This window comes from Acanthochromis polyacanthus, chromosome 17 (genome assembly GCF_021347895.1).
Source record: "Acanthochromis polyacanthus isolate Apoly-LR-REF ecotype Palm Island chromosome 17, KAUST_Apoly_ChrSc, whole genome shotgun sequence".
Lineage (NCBI taxonomy): Eukaryota > Metazoa > Chordata > Actinopteri > Pomacentridae > Acanthochromis > Acanthochromis polyacanthus.
The window spans coordinates 3,522,840-3,546,492 of NC_067129.1; the positions used below are offsets into that span (position 1 = coordinate 3,522,840).

At 40.4% G+C, this 23,653-nt stretch overlaps 2 protein-coding genes across 9 annotated transcripts in view; one reads left to right on the forward strand and one right to left on the reverse strand.

Moving 5' to 3' along the window:
- The window catches only part of larp1 (La ribonucleoprotein 1, translational regulator), an 83,342-nt gene extending 65,254 nt beyond the window's left edge, over positions 1 to 18,088 (forward strand). For 4 of the 8 annotated variants that reach the window (XM_051937390.1, XM_051937391.1, XM_051937396.1 and 1 more), the window contains 10 exons: positions 1,054 to 1,149; positions 1,611 to 1,937; positions 4,836 to 4,959; positions 6,705 to 6,910; positions 7,008 to 7,114; positions 10,401 to 10,558; positions 10,644 to 10,788; positions 13,488 to 13,597; positions 13,738 to 13,865; positions 15,022 to 18,088. In XM_051937390.1, the coding sequence (XP_051793350.1) occupies positions 1,054 to 1,149; positions 1,611 to 1,937; positions 4,836 to 4,959; positions 6,705 to 6,910; positions 7,008 to 7,114; positions 10,401 to 10,558; positions 10,644 to 10,788; positions 13,488 to 13,597; positions 13,738 to 13,865; positions 15,022 to 15,201 (1,581 nt within the window). In that variant the 3' untranslated portion in view covers positions 15,202 to 18,088. The remainder of the gene's footprint in view (positions 1 to 1,053; positions 1,150 to 1,610; positions 1,938 to 4,835; positions 4,960 to 6,704; positions 6,911 to 7,007; positions 7,115 to 10,400; positions 10,559 to 10,643; positions 10,789 to 13,487; positions 13,598 to 13,737; positions 13,866 to 15,021) is intronic. The other 4 variants (XM_051937392.1, XM_051937394.1, XM_051937393.1 and 1 more) reach the window with 2 other exon arrangements.
- Positions 18,089 to 18,154: 66 nt separating this feature from the next.
- The window catches only part of faxdc2 (fatty acid hydroxylase domain containing 2), a 33,827-nt gene continuing 28,328 nt past the window's right edge, over positions 18,155 to 23,653 (reverse strand). Inside the window, exon 9 of the mRNA XM_022194371.2 lies at positions 18,155 to 20,092. Coding sequence (XP_022050063.2) covers positions 19,936 to 20,092 — 157 coding nt within the window. The 3' untranslated portion in view covers positions 18,155 to 19,935. The remainder of the gene's footprint in view (positions 20,093 to 23,653) is intronic.

The window sequence follows — 23,653 nt, forward strand, 5'->3', positions numbered from 1 at the left end:
GAAATTACCGCTCTTACTTTGACGTGTCACTCCACCGGATGTGCTGTGCCTGTGCATGAGAGCGCAAAGAGAACACGGAGCTTCCGATTCCCACACGTTTCATGCCTTTTTTAAAATTTTACTCCTGGAGAAGCAACGCCTGTAGTTTCACATCGTTTTGTACTCAAGAATGGCAAGCCTGTATATTAAAGCTCCACTCCAAGAAAGACACGTCTTTGAGTCAAAAGTACTCATGATAGGGTAATACACGTTACTCGCAAGAACACGGCTCGATGTCACATTCAGGCAGCAGGTCAGAGTCAGAGGAGTGTCGTCTTGGAAAAATAGGTCAGCGACTTACCGGAGAAAAGTTATTAGCTTAAGATAAATAGATTTTACAAGTTAAATAGACATTCGCAAAATATTGATTTCCAGCTAACATTGTGTAACATATGAGGTCCAGGAGCAAAAATGACATTAACCAAGTAAGATACATATTAGTGGAAGGACACAATTAAAAATGGATCTATCTAATTAGAGGCTTTGTAATTAATTAATCACCACTGATTAACAAGGGCATAGAGGTAAGAAAAAAAACAATGTATGCAGCGTTGTCTTCATTTTAAATGCCAAAAGGATTTTGCGGCTCCCGGTGTTTTCTTTTCTGTGGGAAACGGGTCGAAATGGCTCTTTGAGTGTTAAAGGTTGTCGACCCCTGGTTTAGATTGAAAATCTTTAAATTTTGGGCTGAAATTTGAACAAAATTAATTATCTGATGCTTATGACATTATCACATGACCACAGAGAGAATTTAAATAACTATTTATTCATTAATTGATAATTAAAATAATCATTTAGTAAATTATTTCATTATGCTGGCAAGTAACCATCATTTCATTTCAGTGTTTTTATTTAGTTTCACTTTTAACATTCAACTCATCTGTCCTTTTTAAAATTCTATTGTTCATTGTTCAACCAAAACCCCCGTTTGATTTCTCATTTTATTCATTTCACGTCCATCTTCATCCCTTCGTCTTCCTCCTCCTCCTCTGTGGTGCTCGGTTGACTGATCAGGCGCCCTCATTGCAGCAGAAGGAAAAAGACGACGTGATTCGCTCCCCGGTGCCTCAGCCCGGCTCGTCGCCCGTACCTGCTACCTCAGGAAACAAGGTGAGCGACAAAATCAGACCGCTGTCCGATGTGTGGGATGTTTGTCCAGGTAGTTCTGCTGAGAATGAAATCTGAATGTAAGGTCTTCTTTTCAAAACTTTGGACTATTTCTATGCTCAACTTGGAGCTGCAGTTAAAAATCTGAATGTTACTTATATCACTTGGATATTTTTTAGGATTTTTTTTGGAAGATTTCTACTCATTTTTAAAATTATTTACAAGATTTTTTTGCCACATTTGGGGGATTTTTTTTTAAAATACAACTTTTAAGGAATTATTGGAATTTTCTTCGTGAAGCTTTTGCAAATTTTCAGAAATTTGGGGACTTTTTTTGCTGAATTTTTGGATTTTTTTCAGACATGGAAACAATATTTTTTTGATGCCATAAATGAGGACTACAGGGGGGTTAAAGATGAGCTAACGGCTAACGTCTTGTGACATCTTTCTGTTTGGTTTTTTAGGACGGAGCAGAACAGGACGAGCCGGAGGAGCTGGACTTCATGTTCGACGAGGAGATGGAGCAGATGGACGGACGCCGCAACACCTTCACCGACTGGTCGGACGAGGAGACGGACGGCGAGATCGACGACCACGACGTCAACAAGATCCTGATCGTGACGCAGACGCCGCCGTACCTGAGGAAGCACCCGGGAGGCGACCGCACCGGACACCACACGTCACGGGCCAAGCTGACCAGCGAGCTGGTCAAAGTGATCAACGACGGCCTCTTCTACTACGAGCAGGACCTGTGGGACGACACGTACGAGCCGGAGTACGCCACCATCAAGGTGAGGAAAACAGTCCAGCCTGCACACTGCATAAAGTCCACATCTGACCAAGTCTGTTTGTCTTATTTTTAGTCAAAATGTCTCATCCCACTTGATTTAAGATAAATTCACCAAACAAGTGCCATTTCAGCAGATGGAGGGACTTGTTTTAAGACAAACAATCTTGAAATGATCTTGTTTTAACCCTCGTGTTGTCCTGTGGATCAAATTGACTCATTTTAAAGTTTAAAAATGTGGAAAAATTATATATCTTTACAATGAAAACTTCCACATTTTCAAATTTTTTGGGAAATTTTTTAGCGTTTTTTGGAGGAAAAAAGAAATGTTAAAAATAAAAGTTTCTTTAAGAACATTCGGGGAAAACTCAACCAAAATCCGGTGAAATTCACTAGATTTCGGTTGATTTCCCCCCCCCCCCCCCCCCTGAATGTTCTTAACGAAAACATTAGAACTTTTACTGATATATATTTAATCATTTTAGATACTTTTAGTATTTTTTTTGGAAGGTTTTTATTCATTTTTTAAAAAATATTTACAATTTTTAGATTTTTTTTTTATTTTCTTAATTTTTAGTTTGTGCCAAATTCTGGGATTTTTTTTAAATTTAAAAATAAAACTTCAGGAAATTTTTAAAGATTTTTTTTCCTGAAGATTTTGCAAATTTTTATAAAGTTGGGGAATTTTTTGCTGAATTTTTGGATTTTTTTTCAGACAAGGGAACAATATTTTTTGGTGCCATAAACAAGAACAACAGGACGGTTAAGACACCTCAGCTTGACAATCCCAGTAAAACATATCTTAAATACAAGTTTTCCCAGCTAATTTTAAAATCTCAATGTTCTAAATATCATATTTTATTTCCAGAAATCTTACCAAGCCATTTTTCACGTGTTCTCTTGGCAGATTTTTTCACTTATTTCAGGGTAAAAGTTCTTTGAAATAAGAGTTTTTGTCTTGTTTTGAGAGGAACATTTGTTCCAGCTCACTGTTTTAGTCCATAACCTGCTAGAAAACACCAAAACACCAACTCAAGACTTCTGACAGCTTCCAGGTCATTGTCGCGTTGGAGGTGTTTCTGACCACCAGATTTGTTCTCCTTCGGTTAGGAGCTGTTTCTGGATGTGGAAGCGGGACAGAAAGTTGTTTTTGTTTGCTTTTTGTTGCCGCTGCCGCCCATTGTTGCATTGTTGGACCCTTTGTGGGACCTTCACGTGCTCACCTGCACACGTCCAGTGGCGTGTGGAGCAGAGCACGCTTGTTTATAAATACACCCGGCATGCAAGGGGTCGGCCTGAGGGAGAGGGGGGAGCGAGATGGACGCTCGGAGACGCGAGGAGGCTTGGTGGAAGGACGGGGTGAGTGTGAGTCCAGAGGGAGGAGGATGTGTGTGTGAGATGTGTGTGTTTTTGTGAACAGAGGGACAAAAAGTGTTGCTCACCTGTGGAAACTTCAGGGCGCGTTGATGTAAGCCGCTGCTTGTTGTGCTGGCGTCAGATCACTGAGAGAAATGAGGGTGAAAAGAGCGTTTCTGGCGGCCGTGTTCTGCTGCTGCATCTCAGTGTCCAGACTGCTGCAGATCAGGTCTGTGAAGGTGTTCACGTTTCCACTAACATCCCACGTTTGTCTTGGTTTTGTTTTTTGTTTTTTTTTATTTATTATTCTTAACTCAGGGATGTGATTTTTCCGCGAATTCGCGGAATTCCGCTTTTTTCAGGGATGGGAATTTACCGCGGATCCGCGGATTTCCACCGATTTCATCTCAAGTTTGAACACTTTATTGTCGCTGATACTCCCGTACGATGGTAACGACGTTAACGATAGCTTGTTAATGGTAACGACGTTAACGATAGCTTGTTAACGACGATTGTAAACGGCCCAGCGATTGGAAGTCGCTGCGCGAACTTGCTGATCCCATCCCTGTTAACTGTCTGTGTACTTAATGTGAGAGCAATCTTGTGCGTGTAACGGAGAAATTTCTGTCAGAGTTTAGAATTAAGTGCTCTTTTTAATGTTCTTTACGTCGGGCTCCCACAGTAGGGCTGAAAAATTAAAACATACTGCAGTTATTTTGACAGATATTGCAACGCGAAATGTCCTTTTCTATGAAGAGGATGTAAATTTTTCCGAGTTCTTCAGCAAACAAACATGTTGGCGAATGCGTGGAGAGGAAGATTTGTTAGTAGTAATAATAATAATAATGGATTAGATTTATATAGCGCTTTTCTATTCAGGCATACTCAAAGCGCTTCACAATGAATCCATCATTCATTCACTCACACATTCTCACTCTGGTGGTGGTAAACTACATTTGTAGCCACAGCTGCCCTGGGGCAGACTGACAGAGGCGTGGCTGCCAATCCTCCGACCACCACCAGCATTCATACACCAGTGTGAGAGCATGGTGGGTAAAGTGTCTTGCCCAAGGACACAACAGCACATGACTAGGTCAGAGCGGGAATCGAACCGCCGACCCTTTGATCATTGGACGACCCGCTCTACCACCTGATCCACAGCCGCCCCAACCGTAGTGTGCTGTGATGTGTTTTATCTTCGTCAAAAAGTGGAGGCTTTGGGATTTGGACGTTGTAATTTAGATAACATTCGATGAGTTGTTCGGCTTTCAGGGCGTTTTTCCATCTGTGTTGGTAGTTGGTGGCGTCATTAATTAGACTGTTAATGTAGAGATATGTGTAGATTCTTAGTCATCCCATTTAGAAGGCAGCTGTTTGGCTCTTTGGAAATGTTTTCCTCCTTATCAAAGAGGCTTTCTGGGTTTTGTGGAGTCCCCAGTTTCGGTTATAATTGAGCTCTTAGATTAGAGATGAAATGTTGGCCTGCCTGCCTCATGCTGAGTTTGTTCTGCTGTCGTCACTTTAACACGTGATCTTCTTTTTGCAGCAAGAGGTGGAGAACTTCAAGAAGGTCCACTTGATCAGCCGCGAACAGTTCGACTGCTTGACCCCTGAACCCCCCGTCGACCCCAACCAGGAAGTTCCCCCCGGCCCCCCACGGCCCCAGCAGAGTAAGAACACATGAAGCTATCACGTTATCCACCAGCCTGCAGTTCAGCACACATGAAACGGAGAAGTGGTATTGTTTAACTTTAGCCGCTGGTTTTTAGAGCGACTTGAAAGGAAAATTGAGAGCACAACATTCTGGCTGTTTAAAAAGAAAAGTGACTCAGATCTACACCAAACTGTTATGTGATGCGTTCCACCAGTTTTCATGCAGTTCAGCCTTAAAATTTTAAATGTTCCTGCTTTCAAACAATAAGGCAGCTTTAAAAACTTCCCTTCCACCTCAGTGAGAAGTGGTTTCCTGAACGTCGTTGCACAGGACAGGAAGTAGTTTTTACACAAACTGGTTGTTAAAAGCAGTTGAGGACGGTTGTCACGGCAGCATCTGTCTTCATCCAAAACCTGATCCAATCTGTAAGGCAAAAACTACGATATGAGCCCAACTGTGAATTTCATGCGCCTCTACAAACTGATGTGTTTCTGTAATGGACTTTCTGTCTTTACATGCATAAGCAGATCAATCCAAACTAACTACTTATCCTCTGTAGAAAGGTGATTGTGAGGAAGAAGGACTCACAACATAGGAAATAAGAAATGTTTGTTTGCCCTCACTTGTTCCCAAGATTTGGGAGTTTATTGTGAAAAACTAGATGGTTTCATCTCTACAGAGCTTTTTTTAAAAGGAGAAAATGAAGTGAAAATATGATGGAAATGCTCCCACTGAACATTTTCTGCCCAAATTAACTTTTACCAGACATCTCTGCGTGATAGAAAGTCTTTCCCTCTAATGAACCTTGATGTGATTTGACATACACCCCCCGTCAGAAGTTTTAGGACACTTTCTCATTCAAATAAAGTAGAACCTGTCCTACAACTTTTAACAGGGGGTGCATCTACCAAATGTGGTACACATATGCAGCACATCAGGCTGAACAAAAAAGTCAGTGACAGCCACATTCCAAACCCAACAGGAAGTGAGCTATTTTGCGTTGAATGTCAGATTTTGCCCATTTTTCATTTTTTTCTAGAGCGAACTCCTCCTAGGGGGAAACTCCAATTCACCTCAAATTGGGCCAGTACATACAGGAGGCCTTAATGATCCAAAGTTATTAGAATCTTTTTCCAAAGTCAAAGGGCGTGTCCGTGGCGTCCTCTGGACTTTTGATCCTTCGCCATGAAATTTCAAATGCTGTGTAAATGTCCTGAACATGCTCCAATCTGCCTGAAACTTTACATGTATGATCAGAGTCCTGCCCTGATCACATCCATGTGATGAAATACACCCCCTGTCAGAAGTTGTAGGACAGGTTCTACTTTATTTGAATGAGACAGTGTCCTAGAACTTTTGACAGGGGGTGTATAGTCTTGTCATTTATATAGTCTGATTCTGTTTGTCGTCATTATAAAAAGAACGTCCTAAAGTCCTTGATGTTGTTGGAGCGTCACTTTGTCACACTCCACTTCCAGAAGACACTTTGGTCTCGTGTTCTTCTGTGATTGTGATGAAAAATATCTTCCTTTTTCATTCTAACTGGCATTAAACAGACCTTAAAAACCCCTAAATCCTTCTTATTTAAACTTGCAGACACTCTCCTGCTCACTGTTCTCGTCTCACTACGAAATAAGTGGAGCTATTAGACCACTGATGTTGTGACGTTGGGTTGTCTTTAATGACGTCTTCGACCATCTGCTTAGAAAACGACGCGGTTTGAGGAACGACGCTTTACTTTTATCCTCTCTCCGTCTTCAGTCCCCACAGACGCTTTGGCAAACAAACTCTTCGGCGCCCCCGAACCTTCCTCCACGGCTCGCTCGCTCCCCACTACCGTGCCTGACTCGCCCAACTACCGCAGTGCCCGGACGCCGCGCACTCCTCGAACGCCTCACCGGAAAGACCAGACGATGACGCCGCGCTTCTACCCGGTGGTGAAGGAGAGTCGGCCTGTCGACGCCAAGGTGAGACGGCGATGAGACGAGCGTCTTTAGGTGATCTAAAAACGGAACCTTTTGTTGCTGGTCGCTGACGTGTTCGTTTTTTTCTGGTTCCTGTCAGACGCCCAGGAAGAGGAAGACTCGGCACAGCTCCAACCCGCCCATGGAGTGCCACGTGGGCTGGGTGATGGACTCCAGAGAGCATCGTTCTCGTACCGCCTCCGTCAGGTCAGACTTTACACACTGGTACACAAGACTTAAAGCCCTGTGGATAAAACTGATTTCACCTCCGGACAGAAATCCCACAGCCAACATACAAAAACAAATGTGTAAAAAGTCCAAGTCTAGAATTTACATGTCATGGTGTAACTATAACTGTCAATTTAATGAATCTCTCGTTGCATTTAAAATATTTTGGTCACTTATGTTGTATATATCTCGTCACACAAAGAAAACCTCTGGTATATTTTGATAATTTCTGAGCATAAGAGGCCAAAAAAAAATGTTTTTTGTACCTGGAACGGCCTCAGACCCTAAAAAATAAGTCAGTAAAATTTATTTATTTCGCATCTTTCACAGATACTAAATGACAAAGTGCTTTAGAACAATAATAAAAGGAGGATATAAACAAAAAACAATAATGGTAAAGCTAATGAATTGTTAAAACAGGGGAGCAAAAGCTAAAATACATTGCATCAAAAACGATAAATATATAATAAAATGGTGCCTTTACAGGTCAACTAAAAACGTTTCCAGCTGCCTCATAAGAAGTTGATGTTAGGATGAATGTTTAAAAAATGCAGCTGTGGTTTGATTTTATTTAGTTCTTAAGGTTGTTTAGTGATGCCCTGAAACTCCTAAAAAAGTCCTAAAACACTTCATGGTTTTGTGTCCAAACAGCCTTTTACCCTCTTGTTGTCTTCATTTACAGGCACCAAAAAAAATCCAAAAATTCAGCAAAAAATTCCCCAAACTTCTGAAAATTCCAATAATTCCTGAAAAGTTTCCCTTAAAAGTTTTATTTAAAAAAAATCCCCCAAATTTGGCAATAAAATTCTTGTAAATATTTTCAAAAAAATTGTAAAAATCTTCCTAAAAATATCTAAAGTGATTACATCTACACACGTGGACAAAATTGTTGGTACCCCTCAGTTAAAGAAGGAAAAACCCACAATTCTCACTGAAATCACTTGAAACTCACAAAAGTAACAATAAATAAAAAATTATTGAAAATTAAATAATCAAAATCAGCCATCACTTTTGAATTGTTGATTAACATAATTATTTAAAAAAACAAACTAATGAAATAGGGCTGGACAAAAATGATGGTACCCATAACTTAATATTTTGTTGCACAACCTTTTGAGGCAATCACTGCAATTAAACGATTTCTGTATTTGTCAATGAGCGTTCTGCAGCTGTCAACAGGTATTTTGGCCCACTCCTCATGAGCAAACAGCTCCAGTTGTCTCAGGTTTGATGGGTGTCTTCTCCAAATGGCATGTTTCAGCTCCTTCCACATATGTTCAATGGGATTCAGATCTGGGCTCATAGAAGGCCACTTTAGAATAGTCCAACGCTTTTCTCTCAGCCATTCTTGGGTGTTTTTGGCTGTGTGTTTTGGATCGTTGTCCTGTTGGAAGATCCATGACCTGCGACTGAGACCAAGCTTTCTGACACTAGGCAGCACATTTCTCTCCAGAATGCCTTGATAGTCTTCAGATTTCATCGTACCTTGCACACTTTCAAGACACCCTGTGCCAGATGCAGCAAAGCAGCCCCAAAACATTACTGAGCCTCCTCCATGTTTCACCGTAGGGACAGTGTTCTTTTCTTCGTATGCTTGGTTTTTGAGTCTATGAACATAGAGTTGATGTGCCTTACCAAAAAGCTCCAGTTTGGTCTCATCTGTCCAAAGGACATTCTCCCAGAAGCTTTGTGGCTTGTCAACATGCATTTTTGCAAATTCCAGTCTCGCTTTTTTATGAGTTTTTTCCAGCAGTGGTGTCCTCCTTGGTCGTCTCCCATGAAGTCCACTTTGGCTCAAACAACGACGAATGGTGCGATCTGACACTGATGTACCTTGGCCTTGGAGTTCACCTTTAATTTCTTTGGCGGTTGCTCTGGGCTCTTTGGATACAATTCCAACGATCCGTCTCTTCAGTTTGTCATCAGTTTTCCTCTTGCGGCCACGTCCAGGGAGGTTGGCTACTGTCCCGTGGGTCTTGAACTTCTGAACAATATGAGCCACTGTTGTCACAGGAACTTCAAGCTGTTTAGAGATGGTCTTATAGCCTTTACCTTTAAGATGTTTGTCTATCATTTTTTTTCGGATGTCCTGGGACAATTCTCTCCTTCGCTTTCTGTTGTCCATGTTCAGTGTGGTACACACCTTTTCACCAAACAGCAGGGTGACTACTTGTCTCCCTTTAAATAGGCAGACTGACTGATTATGAGTTTGGAAACACCTGTGATGTCAATTAAATGACACACCTGAGTTAATCATGTCACTCTGGTCAAATAGTTTTCAATCTTTTATAGAGGTACCATCATTTTTGTCCAGGCCTGTTTCATTAGTTTGTTTTTTTAAATAATTATGTTAATCAACAATTCAAAAGTAATGGCTGATTTTGATTATTTAATTTTCAATAAATTTTTATTTATTGTTACTTTTGTGAGTTTCAAGTGATTTCAGTGAGAATTGTGGGTTTTTCCTTCTTTAACTGAGGGGTACCAACAATTTTGTCCACGTGTGTATCAGTAAATTTTCATGAAGAACGTTCACAATAAATCAACCAAAATCCAGTGAAATTAGCTGGATTTGGTTGATTTTTTTTTTCTGAATTTTCTTAAAGAAACCTTTTTTTAGCATTTCTTTTTTCCACCAAAAAATGTTCAAAATTTTCCCAAAAAATTTAACAAATGTGGACATCAGAAGATTCATTGTGAAATTATGTGAAATCCCCCAAATTTGGCAAGAAAATTCTTGTAAATATTTTTAAAAAATGAGCAAAAATCTTCTAAAAAATCCTAAAAAATATCTAAAGTGATTACATACATATCAGTAAAACTAATGTAACTTATATTCACCACAAAATCCAATGAAATCCGCTTTTTTTTTTTCCACAAAAAAATGTTCAAAAAATTCTCAAAAATATTGCAAATGTGGACATCAGGAGTTTCACTGTGGAAAATATGTTTTATTTCAACGTTTTCAAAATTTAAAACGGGTCTATTTTTACCCGCAGGACGACACAAGCGTTAAAACCAAGTCAGGATTGAGAAGAAGCAGCTGAAATGCCAAAACAACAATCACAGTTTCACTTTGTTCTGTTCAAATCTTTACAGTTGATAATTTAAAGCTGCAGAACTTTTCATCTCTAAATGTTAAAATAAAACTGTAATTTCATCTGTGAATGCTCCAAAGATGTAGATAAACCCAACACACACTCAGGAGCTCCGATATTTTCTGTGCTTATTCTCACTCCATCTTCTAAACATCTCGTCCCCACAGCTCCAACGCCAGCCCGTCAGAGGGAACCCCGGCTCTGGGGAACATCGGCTGCACGCCTCAGTCCCTCCCCAAGTTCCAGCATCCGTCACACGAGCTGCTCAAGGAGAACGGCTTCACGCAACACGTCTACCACAAGTACCGCCGGCGCTGCCTGAACGGTTCGATTCCGTCTCTTAATCGTTCAGAGATTGTGGAAAAATAGCTGCATCCATTCTGAACGCTTTTCCTCTCCACCAATCACAGAGCGGAAGCGGCTGGGAATCGGCCAATCGCAGGAGATGAACACGCTGTTCCGCTTCTGGTCGTTTTTCCTGCGAGATCATTTCAACAGAAAGATGTACGAAGAGTTCAGACAGCTGGTGGTGGAGGACGGGAAGGAAGGATACAGGTACGGGTTCAATCAGGAGACGATGTTTTACTTCAGTTTGTGGAGCAGCGTCGGTCACAGAGGAGGGTTTTTAAAATGTGGTTAAAAACAACCCGTCTTTTAAACTTCCTGCTCTTTAGAGAAACGGTTTGGGGAGTACGTTTATTTGCTTTCTAGCTAAAAATCACAGAAGAAGAGTCATGTCTGCAGGCTGGAGTTAGCTTAGCTTAGCATCTGGAAACGAGGGAATCGGCTTTTTCAGAGGGAACTAAATCCAGCTATAATCATCTCTGAAGCTTTCAAAGCAACAAATCTGGACTGAAACGGCACAATCGATACCCTGGAGTAATCATGTTTGTTGGTGCTTCATTTCTTCACATGTAGACATGAAAAATACTGATTTGAAACAAGGATAGCTGCCAAAATACTAATCTGTGAGCTTTAGGGACCCAGTGTGGCAAACAAAAGACTTTAACAGATGAATAACCTTAAATTAGTCTGCCCTGTTAGAAAGGAGTGCATCATTCCCTAATTAATAACATAAAGAACAAATAGCCAGTGAAGCTGTTAAATCAACAGAGAACAAAAGATGCTGAATTATGGTTGCAGTTTCATCTGTATCTTGCTAAAAATGGCATCAATTAAACTTCATTCAGACACACGGGCTGTATTTATATAATGAAGGCCAGTGTTGCATTCTTTCTGACAACCACCAGGGGGCGACAAAAATAAGTTTGATTGTATAGAAAATGATTCTACTTCCTACTTCATCTGTCATCTCAGTAAACATTCTCCTCATGAGTTTATCGCCTCAGTCATTAGTTTTAAATCTCTCCCACTTCAGCACGATGTTAACTTAATAAATTATGGTTTAATTTAGACGTACAGAGATGATGAAGCAGGAAATGTTTTAGTTTGGGGCTGTGTAGTCTCCAGCTTCACCGTCTGATCAACCCCTCACTTGTTGCATCCAGTTTCAAAAGACTCAAAAGAATTTCAGTGTTTTTATTATTTTTTTTGTGTTGACGATACTGAACGTTTGATTTTTTTTTTTTCAAATATTTTTATACAAAACAAGGTAAATGATAATACACATAAAGAACATACATCAAGACACAGATACCCATTCACAGCTGGTAGACCTGCACCAACTGACACCCATATGCACATATATGTGCACATACACATCCAAGTTGCATGTGCTTAACAGTAATAATCATAGAAAGTAAAACAGTAATAATTTGAATGTCATGTTCCTATTTTCCAGACACTATAAAGCTCACATACGGTTCCCATAGTTGTACAAATTCTTCCAGTTTTCCTTTAGTAATGTAAGTCAGGCCAATGCATTCTGATAGTTCTTTTATCCATTGTTTCATAGAAGGAGCCTTCATGCTCTTCCAGTTCAAGGCGATGGCTCTCCTGGTGTGCAGCAGTCCAAAGTCCAACACTTTAGTTTGTTTCTTGGTGTATGCAGAATCTTTGGGATATATTCCCAGTATACAAAGTTTGGCACAAAAAGGAATCTTGACTTTATATACAATGTTTAATCTTTTATTTAGACTCTAATATGTGAAGACTATATAAAGTCAACAGCTTTTAATTTGTCCTTAAACTATTTGGGTTTGAAGTCGGTAAATAAACTAGATGTGACCTCTGCTTTAAAATCAATCAGATCGATTTGACCTAGAAGATTAGGTTAGGAGTAGGAGAACACTAAAGACAATAGACTTCCTTAAAAATACATTTGGCTAGCCTAGCCACGCTACACCCATGTTTCTGACGGCACAAGGGTCTAGGGCCGCTCGACAGGGAGGGAGGCGGGCTAAAAGGTTGTCTTTCAAATCCCTCTGCAGCAATTGGGTAGGTATACAACCAATCAGCACAACGAATAGGCTGACGTAGTTCCGAGAGCACCGCTGGATTGTGGCTAAGTCCCATTAGCTTCCCAACCCGCGGAGCCAACTGGTATATTAAGGATTTGCCATATCCCGTCGGCATAAGTCCAAATACGTCTTTCTTCTCAATGAAACACTTCAGCGCCGTCCTTTGTTTATCTTTCAAGTTGAATTTTAGCTTCAAATCTTTAAGGGCTGTGGCCAAAGCAGAGTCGAAAGATAACTGTTTATTGTGCGCCGGTTGTTTCTGTCAGAATCGTCGCGCCTCTGTCGTCACTTTGTTACGCCCGCCTTCTGACTCTACACTTCATGGTGATTGGTCCGGCCAGTTTTAGGAGAATCCAACCTCGAGCCTTATGGAGGGTAACTAGACCCACCCTGGCAGAGAATTAAATTCATTGCCGTGGGTTGTCTAGTGCGGCTTGGCTAACATTTGGCAGCAGTTTATTGTAATTTGAAGTCAGATTGAAGTTGACTACATCAGAGACTCAGCAGCTACAGATCCCAGTTGGAGATGCTTTTAGGGCTCATTTCTTTCTACAGAAAACACTTTTTTTATTCCCAACATATGATCCACTGCTCCAGAAACCGAATGTACGCCACGGTACTACTTCTGATGTTAAAGGATAGTGGTGCAGACTGAGCCGACATTTGTTTGGTTGTTTTGTCTTTTTCTGATCCACAAACTCCAGAGTTCACTTGTTGAACCGTCTTTTCTGAACATTCACCAGATGAGGATCCGTTTGCTGTGATCTTGGTTCAGTTAATAGACAGTATGTGTCCTAGTAATTTTCTAAACTCTTTCCCCTCCATGTGCTGCAGGTATGGTCTGGAGTGCTTGTTCAGGTACTACAGCTACGGTCTGGAGAAGAAGTTCCGGCCGGACATCTTTAAGGACTTCCAGGAGGAAACCATGAAAGACTACGAGGCCGGTGAGGAAACCTTTATTAGAACAACACAATCCTTCTCTTTCAGGAGGCGCCGATGCAAACAGATGGTGTCTGAGTTGTTCTACAGAGCAGGATTCACTTTCAGACACACCTAATTACATTTGTGTGTCTCCTGATCACAGGCCAGCTCTACGGTCTGGAGAAGTTCTGGGCTTTCCTCAAATACTCCAAAGCCAAGACCCTGGAGATCGACCCCAAGCTGCAGGAGTGTCTGAGCAAGTTTAAGCGCCTGGAGGACTTCAGAATTGACGTAAGCGGAACATCCTTGGTGCTCATTAGTGTCGATAGGAAGGGACCTTCTCACTTCCTGCAAACCTTCCAGCGGTCCTTGAAGAGGTCGGCTTAATTTCAGGATAAATGAGCAGTTTTGAGGCAGGAAGTGGATCCTGCTATTTGAAAATGAGGTTGATGTTCATAGATTAGAAATCAAAAATAAGAAGCGATTCCTTCTGAGCAGGTCACATGTGATCTAAATGTTTATTTATGTTTCATGAAAGGTTGATCAGAATTGAAGCGGTTTCTGTGGCGACACAAGGCGGAACTTTATCTCGCAAAGCCAGAAATATCTCCACAGCTCCGTCTGCAGATAATGACCGTTAGCTGTCAGGAAACACTCTGATTTATTTAAAGAAATTACTGTAGTGATGTTTTCTCTGCAGAACAGTGAATTGTTTTGGTGAAACATTAGCAAAAAAAATGGATAATTTATTATCGTCCTCAGCAAAAAGAGTCGTTTCCAGTTTGTAATTTGCTACTTCTAGGTTGTTCCAGGGTCAAAATATAATTAATTAAAAAAAATAATAATAATAATTAAGAGATTTCTGAAGTCCATGGGATAAATCTGGAAAACATTTTTATTAAAAGTAAAAAAAAAAAATGCTTAGATGTTCATTATGATCATGTCTACATATTCCAGAATTATTTATTATAGAAACAGTCACTTATTAATAAAAAATAACTGGATATCACTAAAATGTCAACTTAATAACCGTCCAAATTTAATAACAACCACCTTCTAGTTAGTTAAACAATAATAAAACGAGTTTATTCAGACACAGGTTTGTGTTCTTTTTATTAAGTTCAGGCTTTCTGAGTTATTTATTATAAAGTAGTCCACAGGTTATAAATAACTTTCAATTTTACTCAGTCGTATATAAAATGTTTAGAGTCTTTCTCTAAATATGCCGTGTGAGGTTTGGTTGATTTTAGGCCTGAAAATAGCAAAAATGTGAGCTATGTGACAAAAAGTCCTCCTGTTCTGTGCGGACCGTGTTGTTTCGTGTAGCTAAGGTTTTTTTTTTTGTTTTTTTTTTTTAATGCTAGCAAACCGATAGCAGAAGGAAAGCAACCTGCATGAACTGTGCACCAGAAACGGTAAACTTTGACCTGATTATTTCTGGTTTCAGCCGCCGATGGAGGAAGGAGGCCGGAGGAGGCACTCGTCCAGCGGAGACGGTCGCCGCCGGCATCCCTCCCAGCCCTCCAGCCGGCCCCACAGCCAGACCGGCTCGGGCCCCGCCGACGCCAAACCCAGCAGCCAGAAACCACCCGCCGACCCCCCACACGATGCCAAGACACTGAAGTAACCCCACGAACACTCGGATCGACTCGACCACGTCTGCAAGTCGCCGGTTCTCTCTGCGCCAAGGAGGGGGAGGGGCATCAGCTCTTCACCAAGCATGAACTTTATTTTGTTTCTTTTGAGAAATACGGACGATGAATAATTAATGCGGCTCGGTTTATTGAATCATTTTAAGAACTTTCTGTCTTAAGGAGGGGAAGAACAGATGAGGTGTCAAGCACTTGTTTTTCTTTGCGGACGTTTTCCACGCGGTGGACGGCTTCTTCTCCTGTTTCTGTTCTTCATGTGGACCCCCTCTGACCGTCACTGTCCTGCTGGCTGAAAGACCTTTGATTCCTCGCCCAGATCTCAGATTAATGATGATTATTTCCTCAGCGTGAGGCGGGATGGGAGACGTGGAAATAGTCTGAACACGGCTGAGAATCTGCCGCGGCCCGCTGGAGGCCGCCACGTTCCCGACATCCAGCCGGACCAAAGTGGTTTGAACCGAGCGACCGACTTCTCCATCCGCAGAGCCCCGAGTGCTCAGTAGAGGGGCTGAAAACTACAAACATTTGATTCACTTTGTGGCTGGACATCGAGGGGAAAATATTAAAGAACCAAATGCTTAAAAAAAAAAACGAGAAAGGACTTGTATGAACCCCTCACTTTGGACAAGATCATTGAAAGTTGCCTTATTTTAATGGTTTTACTGCTTCTAACTCGTGCCCGCCACCTTATTGTCGATTGTACAGCATCAGAATCACCGTATATCCACCACCGGGGGGCGCTCCGCCTGCCAAGCTGTTGTCCATCCCCTTCACCTTTTCTCAGCTGTCTTCCAAGTGTCATTCGGTCTGTTACAAATCCTGTATTTCTTCCCCGTGTTTGCTACTCGTGGCTTTTTGTGCTGAAACGCGTCAACCTGATGGAAGCGTCGCCTTTTCCTCCACCCTTCAAACAAACAGAAAAACGGAAGAAACTAAACGTGAGGTGGAGAGTCAGAAGGGAGATGATCTTCCTTTGGGTGCTTCCCGACTTTCCTCCTCCCCGGTCGGACGAGCTGCATCCATCCGTACATCCATCCATCCATCCATCCATCCGCCGGCCGTCGGCGACGCTCCAGGACTGGAATCATCAAATCTGGTTTACTTGAAGAAGCGATGGTGATTAGAGGGCCGTGGTGCTCCGTCGTGGTGCTCTGGGTGGAGACACTAAAGGCTCAGACTTTTCGGCCTCTGGCTGCTGCTCGACGCTTTCCTCCTCTTCTGGTTCCACATCAGCTCCAGACGGGTCTGGATGCGGCAGCGAGCGGCTCGGACCTCCACGTCTCGAAACTCAAGACTGAACAGTTTGTTCCCTCTCTTCCTTCAGTGTGGATTCTAAAATCTTTCTCTGACTCCAGAACTGATGATATCAAACTGAAGTGATTTTTTTCCCTCCTCCACTAATGTAAATGTGAATTTGACAGATGAAGAGAAATGATTTCAGCTCCCTGCTACTTGTTTTATTGTTGATAGAACAGATGATATATTTGCCTTACACGTGTACGTACGCTAACTTTTTTGTTTTTTTTTCTTTATTTTTTAAAAACGTTCTCATGTTTATCTTAAATGCTTTTTAATTTGCCGTGTTTCTAGTGTTCGGCTGGAGGCGAAGCTCACAAAAGGGAACGTTGACATCAGGTCCTCAGTGTAAAAAAAAAAAAAAATCTGTCAGCTGATAGCGTTTCATGTTGAAATCGGTTCACTTTCAGCCTAATTGAGAGCAGCATTTCCACTTCCAACCTGCGGCCTCCAGTTCTAGTAGTTTGTGTTCAAAGTCTAGAAGAAAAAAATCTGAAAAACAATTTTCATTTTTTGGGTTTGAATTGAATGAGATCACGAGTCTTAAAACAAATGAAATGAACTCTTTTCCGCTGTTTGTTGCCTCTTTTTTTTTGCTAGAGTCGCGTCGTCGAGAGACAATTTTGAGGAATTAGTTGGAAAAATCGTGACGCTTAGAGGAAACTGTGCCTGTTTTTCTTTTGAGGATTCGTGTTTCTCTGTTCCGGAGGCGGATTGTCCTGTCGGTGTTTTTTCGATTCTTCCTCTAAATCCAGAATTTGTTGGACGTCAAAAGGCAAAGTGAAGCTTTTTTTTTTTTTTTTTTTCCCCTTTAATCTTTCGTTGGTTTATCTTCAGGGAGATTTGGATCAGTCGATGCATCAAAGTGTTTACTGGAGGGGAAAACTAAGAGCTACGACACATTCAGAACAGAAAACGCTTTTTTTTCCTCGGATCCTCCCTCTAATGTGATCATCGCCTCCCTGTCACTGGACATTTCAGGGGGATTCGGGTGGTTTTTTTGGGGGGAGTTTTCAGCCTTCTCTATCAGCGTTGAACTGCTGCTAGCTGTCCAAATGAACTCTAGGGGGCGCCGCCTGCTCCGACTCGGACGTAAAGACGGACAGCGGAGGAACGAAAGATGGACATGGGGAAGGAAAGGAGGAGCGGAAAAAGGAAAGAGAGGAAGAGCCCGACTGGGGTTTGCGATGTTGTTCAGAGGAATATGGCTGGTTACGATGTCTGGAGACTGAAAAAAAACTTTGAAAAAAAAAAGGACAGAATTCCATAAAGCCATATGAATAAGAAATAACTGTATATGAACCATTTAAATAGTTCATTACATTACAATATCCTAGGCTTGTCACGAGGAAAAAAAGATGAAAACGAGGAAAAAAGGAACAAAAAAATATATAAAATGGAAAAATGTAAAATACTTGAATGAGATCTTGTATTATAACATTTAATATTCATAATATCTGCTTTGTAGGCTGACGTGATTCGCTATTAGTGTTATTTGTAATTTGTAGTAATTATGCTTTTCCTTAATAAAGAAAAAAAAACACAAAATGGACAAAAAAACCTCAACGACCGGCTGACATGTCGTCATTTCTGCTGTTTTGTTCTGACGCCACAAAAAACAGGAAAAGTCTGTTTGTTTTCAAAACATTTTAATCTTAAACAGTTCCATCAGAATCTCAGTAGAATTTTCTTTTCTCTGCTACAATTATGGAGGTTTATTTACAAAATACAGACGCATTTAACATTTGAGTGCATGTGTAAGAGCCAGAGAACAGAAAAGTGCAAATATTCCTTTATTGTTTCTCCACAGAGGACAGAGAACCCGGACTACGAAGAGTTTAACACATCCAGGATTCTAAGCTTTTATAGAAGGAGTTTCTAACAGCTTGGAGGACAATTTCAGCCTTTTATTCCTCCAGTTGTGTTGCAGTCAGGTACAGAATAAATATATAAACATAAAACTTTAGTAGACTTTAGCGCTTTGATAAGTCTTTGTTTTTGGCTTTTATTGAGATACTGCAGAGCAATGAAATGGAGTCAACAGGAAATAAACTAAAGCAACTAAAACTAGCTTCCCTCACTGAAAAAAAAGTGGGAAAAAAAGGATTTAAACACTAAAAACTGTCAGATGCTCTTGAAAGACAGGAGGGCCGTAAATTACCACTTTTAAAGTGTAATTTTTAAATTGCAGCATTTGAACTGTCAGGATGCCGTTTCTAGAAGCCACAGAATGGGGGGGGGGGGGTGCTGTTTCTGTAGCATTTTAAGGTGTAAAAAAGATTTTTTTCCACTTTTGACAGCCAAATAAAGGATCGTTTTATTATAACTCCTGTACAAAAAGAGGCAGTTTATGACACTTTTAGTTTTTTCATGTCCACTGTTTCCAAATCAAGCTCCATGAATTGTTTAAACAATTTAGGTCAACATGGGTCAAAAGTGACCCATATTCTATTGAATCTGGGTCACTTTTGACCCATGTTGCACATCATAGGGTTAAACACAACCTTGTTCTGCTTGGCTGTGCATGTTGCCATGGTTACCGCATGGTTCCCAGAGTTAAACTTGAAGTTAGCTGACTAATCCCAAATCTTTCTGCTTCATAGTCCAGATCTCTGTCCTCCTGTCTGACCGGTAAGTGAACGCACCACAGAGCCTGCACTGATGAGCTGACAGTGCTCTCCTTACATTCTACATGTAATAAAAAATAAGACAAACACGTAAATCAGGATTAATGCTTGCATATAAAACTACGATCGACTACATTAAAGTGAGAATGTGTTCAGTGGTCGTCTTCCAAACACAATTACATCAAGTGAAACCAGAATCTTTATCCTGAAATGATTAAAACTCATTTCAATGTTCAAACCGAGTAGAATCGGAGTGGTTCGCTCCTTCTCACGAGGTTTAAATTAACTTGATAAGAAGAAGAGGATTTAAACGACAAACAAATCTGAAGTTTTATGGATGAAATGCAGTCGATAAATCTGTGATCCTGTCTGGTAAACGAGCTGCTTCAAGGGTTTCATTTGCTTCCAATTTGGAATGAAATTATGATATATATATAATTACATATTTTCAGCATGTTTAGCTTTTCTCTTCCTGGTGAATTTGGGCTTCTATACATTTATACATTTACACTTTAATGGGATGTCAGCAGATAATAACCCTGAACAACTGACTGCTCTGCCACGCCGCTCAGATCTTAAGATGTAAATAAAGTTAAAAAGACTCCAAATCAACAGTAAACTTATAAAAACCTACTGAAATCTGTTTGTCTGCTAAACGTGCAACAACCAAACTTCTGTCAGAACTTTCACAGTCTCTAACATGTTGTCTTTCCAGATTAAAATGATTAAAATGTATTTCAGATTGTTTGGGAATCCTGTCTCCCTGAGGTCGGAGGTCCCAGCCGCTCACTGGCCCTTGTTGGGGGTGTCGGGGATGCTCTCGTTCAGAGGGGTGAAGCTGGTGAGCAGAACGTGACGCTCGTACTGTCTGGATTGTCTGAACTTGGCGTCGGTGCTGTGGAGTCGGTCCAGGATGCCCAAAACGCCGAAACACTGGTTGAACCTGGACGCAAGAGAGACGAGGGAGTGAGACGGGTCCAGATGTCACCGGATGACAGAGAGGAACTAGAAAAGCACTGAGAGAGCAGTATGACTTCAAAGCCGCTCATTCCCACATACGGCACAGTCAGAAATGCAGCATTTCTTTATTGGTTATTGATGATCACAGCGTCAAAGAATGTGTCCATTTAATGTAGATGTGTGTCATTGTCGTCATTTTGAGTCTGATTGTTGTTTGTCTCCTTGTACTTGGTTTGTGTCTATTTTTGAAATTTTGCTTGTAATTGTACTCATATTGAGGTGAGCTCAATTAGAGGCAGTCAGCAGCACACACCAGAGACCAAACGATATAAACGCCGAACCAGTCATTCTGACGAACAGAGCAACATTGACAGAACAGCGGCAGAGAAAGAAACCATTAACTGAAAAATAAAAGGGAAAAAGGACTGAAACCAAAAGAGGCCACCGGTAAGCTCATGTGTCGCTCACTGGACTGGCTGAGGTGTGCTTTCTGGCTGTGTTGTTAAACATGTACTGCTTGGTTGATGGATGGAAGTTCTGTTCAGGAGGGTTGTTTGAATGCCTGCTGTTTATTTGAACGCTGGGAAAGTGTTAAAAATGCCAGTATAAATTTTGTTAAATGCATGTAAATAATTCAGGTAGAAATTGGTTCATTTAAATGTTCTAAAATGTAGGACCCAATATGTTTATTTCAACCTGATGGTGTATTTGGTTATGGAAAGTATTTGCTTTAGGTGAAAGCATAGGGTTTATATTTGTTCATTTTTTGTGTTTCACCTACTACTGCTTCCACCTTCATTGCATGAAATTAAATAAAAGAAGTGAAAGAGTGAAATCCTGTTGCACGACCAGTCCTTCCTTTTCAAGTGTGGGAAGCCATCGCATTAAAAGACACTTGCCACATATTGTGTCTGATTTCAGTTGTTTTGAATCTTGTCGTAATTGTTTTGTGTCTTTATCGCAGTTTCTTAAAATGTTTTATTGATATTGTGCATGATATACTAAAAAAAGTCATAATGTACTATGTCATCCGGAAATGGACAACAAACTTGGTTTTTTCGCCGAAACTGGACCAAAAATGTCATGTTTTAGTATGTCGTCCAACATGTGACCAAAACGTCATAGTTTAGTATGTCGTCTGAAAACTAACAAAAATAAGGCACCTGTATAGCTCAATGGGTTGAGCAGAAAACCCAAGTATTGGGGCTGGTCTCTGATGCAGCAGCCCGGGTTAAAATCCCGCTTGCGGCCCTTTGTTGCAAGTCTTTCCCACACTCTTCTCCCCCATCTGCTGTCTCTCTTGCACTTTGACGACCAAATGAACTCGAAAATAGACAAAAAAAAAATACTTCAAAAAAGAAAATAGACAAAAAAAGTCAGAGTTTAGTATGTTGTCCAAAAATGACCAAAAACGTCATAGTTTAGTATGTCGTCCAAAAAATGATCAAACACCACATAGTTTAGTATGTCGTCCAAAATGTGACAAAAACGTCATAGTTTAGTATGCCGTCCGAAATGTGACCAAAAACGTCATAGTTTAGTATGTCGTCCGAAATGTGACTAAAACGTCATAGTTTAGTATGTCGTCCGAAATATGACCAAAAACGTCATAGTTTAGTATGTCGTCCAAAATGTGACAAAAACCTCTTAGTTTAGTATGTTGTCCAAATGTGACAAAAACGTCATAGTTTTGTATGTCATCCGAAATATGACCAAAAACGTAATAGTTTAGTATGTCATCCGAAAAAATGACCAAAAACTTCAGTTTAGTATGTCATCCGAAATATGACCAAAAATGTCATAGTTTAGTATGTCATCCAAAATAAGACCAAAAACGTCATAGTTTAGTATGTCTTCCAAAATGTGACCAAAAACGTCATAGTTTAGTATGTCGTCCAAAAAATGACCAAAAACGTCATAGTTTAGTATGTCGTCCAAAATGTGACCAAAAACGTCATATGTTGTCCAAAAATGACCAAAAAACCTCAAAGTTTAGCATGCCATCCGAAATATGACCAAAAAAGTCAGTTTAGTATGTCGTCCGAAATATGACAAAAAAAAAAATCATAGTTTAGTATGTCGTCTGAAAACTAACAAAAGTAAGGCACCTGTATAGCTCAATGGGTTGAGCAGACAACCTATGTATTGGGGCTGGTCTCTGATGCAGCAGCCTGGGTTCGAATCCCGCTCGCGGCCCTTTGCTACAAGTCTTTCCGACACTCTTCTCCCCCATCTGCTGTCTCTCTTGCACTTCGACGACCAAATAAAGTCGAAAATAGACAAAAACAATACTTTAAAAAAAGAAAGTGGACAAAAAAAGTCAGAGTTTAGCATGTTGTCCTAAAAAGACAAAAAACGTAACAGTTTTGTATGTCGTCCGAAAATCTGCCAAAAACCTCATAGTTTAGAATGTCGTCCAAAATGTGACAAAAACGTCATAGTTTAGTATGTCGTCCAAAATGTGACCAAAAACGTCATAGTTTAGTATGTCGTCCAAAATGTGACAAAAACGTCATAGTTTAGTATGCCGTCCGAAATGTGACCAAAAACGTCATAGTTTAGTATGTCGTCCGAAATGTGACTAAAACGTCATAGTTTAGTATGTCTTCCGAAATATTACCAAAAACGTCATAGTTTAGTATGTCGTCTAAAAAATGACCAAAAACGTCATAGTTTAGTATGTCGTCCAAAATGTGACCAAAACGTAATAGTTTAGTATGTCGTCCGAAATGTGACCAAAACGTCATAGTTTAGTACGTCGTCTGAAATATGACCAAAAACGTCATAGTTTAGTATGTCGTCCGAAATATGACCAAAAACGTCATAGTTTAGTATGTCGTCCGAAATATGACCAAAACGTCATAGTTTAGTATGTTGTCCAACAATGACCAAAAACGTCACAGTTTAGTATGTCGTCCAAAATGTGACAAAAACGTCATAGTTTAGTATGTCGTCCAAAATGTGACAAAAACGTCATAGTTTAGTATGCCGTCCGAAATGTGACCAAAAACGTCATAGTTTAGTATGTCGTCCGAAATGTGACTAAAACGTCATAGTTTAGTATGTCTTCCGAAATATTACCAAAAACGTCATAGTTTAGTATGTCGTCTAAAAAATGACCAAAAACGTCATAGTTTAGTATGTCGTCCAAAATGTGACCAAAACGTAATAGTTTAGTATGTCGTCCGAAATGTGACCAAAACGTCATAGTTTAGTACGTCGTCCGAAATATGACCAAAACGTCATAGTTTAGTATGTTGTCCAACAATGACCAAAAACGTCACAGTTTAGTATGTCGTCCAAAATGTGACAAAAACGTCATAGTTTAGTATGTCGTCCAAAATGTGACCAAAACGTAATAGTTTACTATGTCGTCTAAAAAATGACCAAAAACGTCATAGTTTAGTATGTCATCCGAAATATGACCAAAAAAATCATAGTTTAGTATGTCGTCCAAAATGTGACCAAAAACATCATAGTTTAGTATGTCGTCCAAAAAATGACCAAAAACGTCATAGTTTAGTATGTCGTCCAAAATGTGACA